The sequence below is a fragment of the Hevea brasiliensis genome, chromosome 8 (genome assembly GCF_030052815.1).
Source record: "Hevea brasiliensis isolate MT/VB/25A 57/8 chromosome 8, ASM3005281v1, whole genome shotgun sequence".
Classification (NCBI taxonomy): Eukaryota; Viridiplantae; Streptophyta; class Magnoliopsida; order Malpighiales; family Euphorbiaceae; genus Hevea; species Hevea brasiliensis.
Window position 1 is genome coordinate 5,302,891 of NC_079500.1, and position 6,376 is coordinate 5,309,266.

A 6,376-nucleotide genomic window follows, 5' to 3' on the forward strand; every position below is an offset into this window, starting at 1 on the left:
AATAATTATATAATTATTATAATTTATAAAAATTTGTAAATTATGTTTTCATTAAACAATAATCAATATTTTTTCTTGTTTCATTTGTCTGTTTCTTCCCTTTTTATATCTTTATTTTTAATATTTTTTATTTCTAAAGTATTTTAAATAAATATTCACCCTTTTAGCATAATAATATCTTAACTTAATAAATTTATTATCATTATTATTTTTAATTTTATTTTTAATATTGTTATTGCTTTAAAGTCTCTGCTTTACAATTATAATACATTGCTTTTTTTTTAACATCTAAAATAATATATTTTTTTTTTCAATAAACTTTCTTTAACCTCTCAGCCATAATCTCCAATGGAGTCCATGGTTTTCAGAATTCATCACCCAAAGAGAAATGTCCAGAAGCCCATTTCAAGATTTTTTTTTTTTCACTTAACTTAGAATTCGACTTTCAGAATCCTTTGTACAAACCCTGAAAACCCTTTGAATAGAAGTTTATTAAGGAGGTGTTTAAGTTAACTTTCTTTTTTTTTTAATTTTTAATTAATTTATTAGTTAAATTAAAAATATATAATTAATTATTTAATAAAATAATTTTTAAATAATTAAAGTGTTTAATTAAATTACTAAAAAATATATAATTAAATGTTTAAAAATTAAAAATGTTCTAATATTAATATTTTTAAAAATTATTAAGATAATATAATTTTTTATTTAATTAAAAAATAATTTTAAAATAAATAAATAAATTATAAATAAAATATCTTAACTTATAATTTTTAATTTATTTAATTAATTTTTTAATTTATAAATTAAACTAAATACTAATATATTTACTACTTTTTACCTATAAATAAGTTTAACCCACTCATTAATTAAATTAAATACCCTCAAAATTATTGGGTATTCACTTGAGTTTCCGTACATGCTGACTGGTGACATCATAGAGTTGAACTGATGAAGGTGATATTATAAAAATAAATAAATAAATAAAATAAAAATAGGGATGAAGGCGATAGTGTTATGGGCTTGAGTTTGGTCATCTCTTCTCTATTTCAAGTCTACGGCTCTCTCCGTCAACCACGTTCCATCATTACGGGCTCTGACATCCTGCATGATATCTGTTTGATTTTGATTTTTCTAGTTTCAAATTGCCCTTTTCTTTCCCTTCATTGAAACAGATTTGAAAACTTGCAGAATCATTTTGATCATTCTCTTGGTCATCTCTCGGCTTTTTTTCTTTTTTTTGAATTTTATAATTAATTTTAATTAAAATTTAAATTTAAAATCTCATAATTTTAAAGATAACTTGTAATATCAATCAGATAAAAGGTAATTGATTTCACCTCTTGGCTTTTTGATTTGCAATTCATGCCCGTCCAATTGATTTTCTTTGCATTGATTTTCTTGCTGTTTTCCATTTTGATTTCTAATTCATTATGCATGACTTGCATTGTCACCATCAATCATCTCTCCACTTAATTACTTTTGCCCTCACCCACTCACCACGTAATGGCCAAGGGACTATATTTGTCGTTGCTTAGGTCGCACGGTGATGTGAAAAGCCCAAAGAATATCCTTCAATGGCATTATGGCAGTGAAAAACTATGGGCAGCTATGGTTTGATTCGATCCAGTTTTTAGAAAAAATGGAGATTAAATTGAATTTTGATTTAATTAAGAAATGGTATTAATTCTAAATAAATTTATTATAAGTTATATATATGTGTGTTAAAATTACATAATATTTTTAAAAGATATTAAAAAAAAAGTATATATAACATTAGTTATGGCTTTGGTTCTTTTGATTCATTATGATTTTTCATTTGATTCTGTATTTCATTTATTGTTAAAAAATCAAAACAATAAATTCAACCGAGTCTAATATAATGGTGAACTACTATTCTGAAGAGGGCCTCACCCAAGAGAATTAGTTTTCTGACAATCGACGGGTGGGGAAAATGCCTTGTCAATGCACTAAACAAAAAATCAAAACAATAAAATAAAATCAGTTTGATCTCTTTGGTTTGGTTGAGAAAAACAGGTACCATGCATACTGTAAACAGATTTTTTTCCTCGGACAAATCAGGAGGCTGGCAGGTAGCATTACTCTAGATGGAGAGGATAATGAATTCTTCGTAATGGACCCTGAAGTAAAGGTCTGTGAATTCCACATCTTGGAAGAAGTTGGGTCTTGTCATTGTGGAAAATAATGGGTGGGTGCATGCGTCAGTCCTAGCCAACTTTATATCTTTTCTTCCCTGTGCTCGTCCTTATTGAGAATAATCTAGTTTCCATTCCCAACATGTTAAAGAAATTTCTTTACTTACTTTTCCTTTAATTCCTTTTTCTCTTATTCTTTGTGAATTTTAACCTTCTTTCTTTCTTTCTTTCTTTCTTCAGAGACTGTTTCTGTAAAACAATGTTGTTTTCATGGCTAAACTTGGGATTGTTTTTGTTGTTTTCATGGTCTGCGTGCTCTAGCTTAGCTGCCTCTGCACTAAATGGAAACGAGACAGATACACTAGCTTTGCTTGAATTCAAGGCCAAAATAACTGATGATCCTCTTGGGATTATGCCCTCGTGGAATGGCAGCACTCACTTCTGCCAGTGGTACGGGGTTACATGCAGCCGCAGGCATCAAAGAGTTGTGATCTTGAACTTGCGATCCCTCCAACTTTCAGGTTCTATATCACCGCATATTGGCAACTTGAGCTTCCTAAGAGAGCTGAATCTCATGAATAATAGTTTCAGCGATGCAATCCCTCCTGAAGTTGGCCATCTGAGGAGATTACGAAAATTAAAACTATCCAATAATTCATTTACGGGCAAGATTCCTTCAAATATATCTGCCTGTTTCAAGCTCTCCGACATTTTCCTCGCATACAATAATCTGGAAAGAGAAATTCCTAAGGAGCTCAACACATTGTCAAAGCTCCAAGTTCTTAGTCTGCAAAAAAACTACCTGTCAGGAAGCATTCCTCCCTCCCTAGGGAACTTGTCCTCCCTTCAGGTATTCTCTGCACCTGAAAATCATCTAGGTGGAAGCATTCCTGAGGCCCTTGGCCAGCTAAAGAATCTCGTGTTCTTCTCTTTGGGTGCGAATCGTTTGTCTGGTTCCATCCCTCTCTCAATCCACAATCTTTCCTCTGTAGAAATTTTTAATGTGGCAGAAAACCGCATCCAAGGGAGGCTTCCTGCCAACTTGGGTACCTCTCTTCCAAATCTCAAACAGTTTGTAATAGCCAAAAATGATATTACTGGATCGATTCCTGCTTCATTTTCCAATGCCACAAATTTAAAATGGATCATATTGGGGGAAAACAAATTAACCGGAAGAGTACCTTCCCTGGGATGGCTGCACAGGCTTGAGGTGCTAAGCCTTGGCTACAACTATCTTGGGAGTTGGGGTGCTAATGACTTGAACTTTCTCTCATCCTTGATCAATTCAACCAACTTATGGTTAGTGGAAACGAATAATAACAAATTTGGAGGAGTTTTACCTGAATCCATCAGCAACTTCTCAACTAGTCTTTCAAGATTCATAATAAGTGACAATAGCATATCAGGAAGAATTCCCACTGGCATTGTCAATCTTGTCAACTTGGAGAAGCTCTCCATGCAAAGCAATCGGCTGTCAGGTAATATTCCCATTGATATTGGCAAACTTCAGAACTTAAAAGTTCTAATTTTACAGGGAAACAGTCTTTCTGGAGTCATCCCATCTTCCCTGGGAAATTTAACATTGTTGTTTGAATTGCGTTTGTACGATAATCATCTTGAAGGCAACCTACCTCCAAGTTTAGGCGAGTGCCAAAATTTGATGTTGTTAGATCTTGCCAAAAATAATCTGAGTGGTACAATACCCCCACAAGTGATTGGTCTCTCATCACTATCAATCTATGTGGACTTGTCTGCAAACTATTTCACTGGTGCCATTCCCAGGGAAATAGGGAATTTGAAAGATGTAGGGGAGTTGGGTATTTCAGATAACATGTTATCTGGAAGAATTCCTGATAGTCTTGGAAGTTGCATAAAACTTGAAGTCCTTGCCTTGCAGGGGAATGTCTTTTATGGAACCATTCCCTCATCAATGAGTTCATTGAGAGGCCTTCGAGAATTGGATCTTTCTCGTAACAATTTGTCAGGGGAAATTCCAGAATTTTTTCAGGGTTTTGCCTTGTTGCAGACATTAAATTTGTCTTACAACAACTTTGAAGGGGTTGTACCAGTAGGAGGAGTCTTCAAGAATGCAAGTAGAATATTAGTCATGGGAAATGCTAAGCTTTGTGGAGGCATACCTGAACTCGAGCTACCTAAGTGCAACATCAGAAATCCTAAGAAACGAATGAGTCTTCTCTTAAAGATAGTTATCTCTGCAGTAAGTGCACTTTCAGTTCTAGCATTTGTATTCACTTTTGCACTTCTTTGCTGGTTAAAAAAGAAGAAGAAAGTGCCTACTTTGGACCCTTACAAGAATTTGCTTCTGAATGTGTCTTACCAAGCTCTTCAAAGGGCTACTGATGGGTTCTCCCTAGCTAACCTTATTGGTACGGGTAGCTTTGGACGTGTGTATAAAGGAATTCTTGACGAAACAGGGATGACAATTGCTGTTAAGGTGCTCAATCTCCTCGACCGCCGAGCTTCAAAAAGTTTCATAGCTGAATGTGAGACCTTGAAGAATATAAGACATCGTAGTCTTGTTAAGGTACTCACTGCATGCTCTGGTGTTGATTACCAAGGTAATGATTTCAAGGCTTTGGTTTACGAGTACATGGTTAACGGGAGCTTGGAGGAATGGTTGCATCCAATTCCTAGAACAGAAGAAGAAAATCATGAGCCAACAAAGAGCTTAAATCTTCTTCAGAGGCTAAATATTGCCATTGATGTGGCTTCTGCTTTGGACTATCTTCATCATCAATGCAGGATACCTATCGTTCATTGCGACCTGAAGCCGAGCAATGTTCTTCTAGACAGTGAAATGAATGGACATGTAAGTGACTTTGGCTTAGCCAAAAATCTCACAGAATGCACCAACAATTATTCTACCAGTCAATCAAGCTCAATTGGGATACGAGGAACTTTCGGGTATGCTCCTCCAGGTAAAATAAACTTTTACTTCCACTTTCTGCCTCTCCCCAATATGATCTTCCATTAGCTCAATTCAATTCAATTGAAATGCAGAGTATGGCGTAGGAAGCAAGGTTTCAACAGATGGAGATGTATATAGCTATGGCATCCTGTTATTAGAATTGTTCACAGGGAAAAGGCCCACTGATGACATGTTTAAAGAAGATTTCAACCTTCACAACTTCGCCAAGGCAGCATTTCCTGACCAAGTGGCTGAAATTGCAGATCCTATTCTGCTTCAGGAAACAAATGAAATGGAAATGAGAATGAATTCCTGGAGTCAAAGAATTCAGGAATGCTTGTTTTCTATACTTAGAATTGGCGTGATTTGCTCATCAGAAATACCTCAAGAACGAATGGGAATCAATGAGGTGGTAGTTGAATTGCATTCAATTAGAAGCAAACTTGTTAGAGCTAGAATTGATAGAAATTTACTATAAATAATATCCCCAGGTTTCTACGAAGAAAGAAATAATACTCCCAAGTTATTAGAGGTATAGTCATATTGTTGTTCTGAATAAATTAATGTTGCTTTGCCAAATAACTAACTGTTAAGTAAATACAGAAATGGAGTTCTGTCTCTCCTTAGTTTATTTTCTGCTGCTGTTTCTAGTGATTTGGATTAATGAAATTTGGTTATATTCTTTGAAAAGGAAAATAGTGAGATCATTTACTTTAAATAATTTTTTTATTTTTTTTATCTTATTTTTTATCTTTATAAACCCTTATTTTTGTGATGATTATGTGCATTGAGGCTGTGGGAAACTCAATGATGAAAAATTATATGACTTTAAAATGTAATTGGAGGCATGGAGCTGAATTATTAATTCTGTGGCATGATCTTGAAAAAAAATAATAATATGTTTTTTTTTTTGAAGCAAATTTAATTAAATTTAAATAAAATTTTGTTTTGTTTAAATTAAATATGAGTAATTTTAAAATGTACCTAATTAAGTTTAATTGGGCTCCAGGGGTCTAAAAAAGCCTAGTTAGTAATTTTAAATAAGACATATTTAATTTATTTTTTGAAAATTAAAATAAGAAAACATCTTTTTCTCTATTCCTCCCTTCCTATTAGTTGAAACACCTCACCCATATCCCAGTCTCACCCAAATTCCTCAATCTCAGTTGTTTAAGTTATCTGAACCTTATCACACTGAGACTTCAAACCCTACCACACCTCTTACTCACTTCCTATTGATGTTTTCCCCTTTCCTTCTCTTCCCATTGGTTGAAACACCTCATCCATATTT

General features: G+C 33.7%; 1 protein-coding gene across 1 annotated transcript; it reads left to right on the forward strand.

The window, feature by feature from the left end:
- Nucleotides 1–2,286: 2,286 nt before the first annotated feature.
- LOC110659016 (probable LRR receptor-like serine/threonine-protein kinase At3g47570) lies at nucleotides 2,287–5,781 on the forward strand. Its single transcript, XM_021816842.2, has 2 exons — nucleotides 2,287–5,095; nucleotides 5,178–5,781. Exons 1-2 carry the CDS (start codon nucleotides 2,416–2,418, stop codon nucleotides 5,561–5,563), a joined length of 3,066 nt encoding a protein of 1,021 aa, XP_021672534.2. The 5' UTR covers nucleotides 2,287–2,415; the 3' UTR covers nucleotides 5,564–5,781.
- Nucleotides 5,782–6,376: the final 595 nt, after the last annotated feature.

What these genes read in the sequence shown, in the direction of transcription:
- LOC110659016 (XM_021816842.2), top strand. Translation starts at nt 2,416, where the DNA reads ATGTTGTTTTCATGGCTAAACTTGGGATTGTTTTTGTTGTTTTCATGG. An exon ending in TTTCGGGTATGCTCCTCCAG is followed by an intron (nt 5,096 to 5,177) that starts GTAAAATAAACT and finishes ATTGAAATGCAG; the next exon opens with AGTATGGCGTAGGAAGCAAG.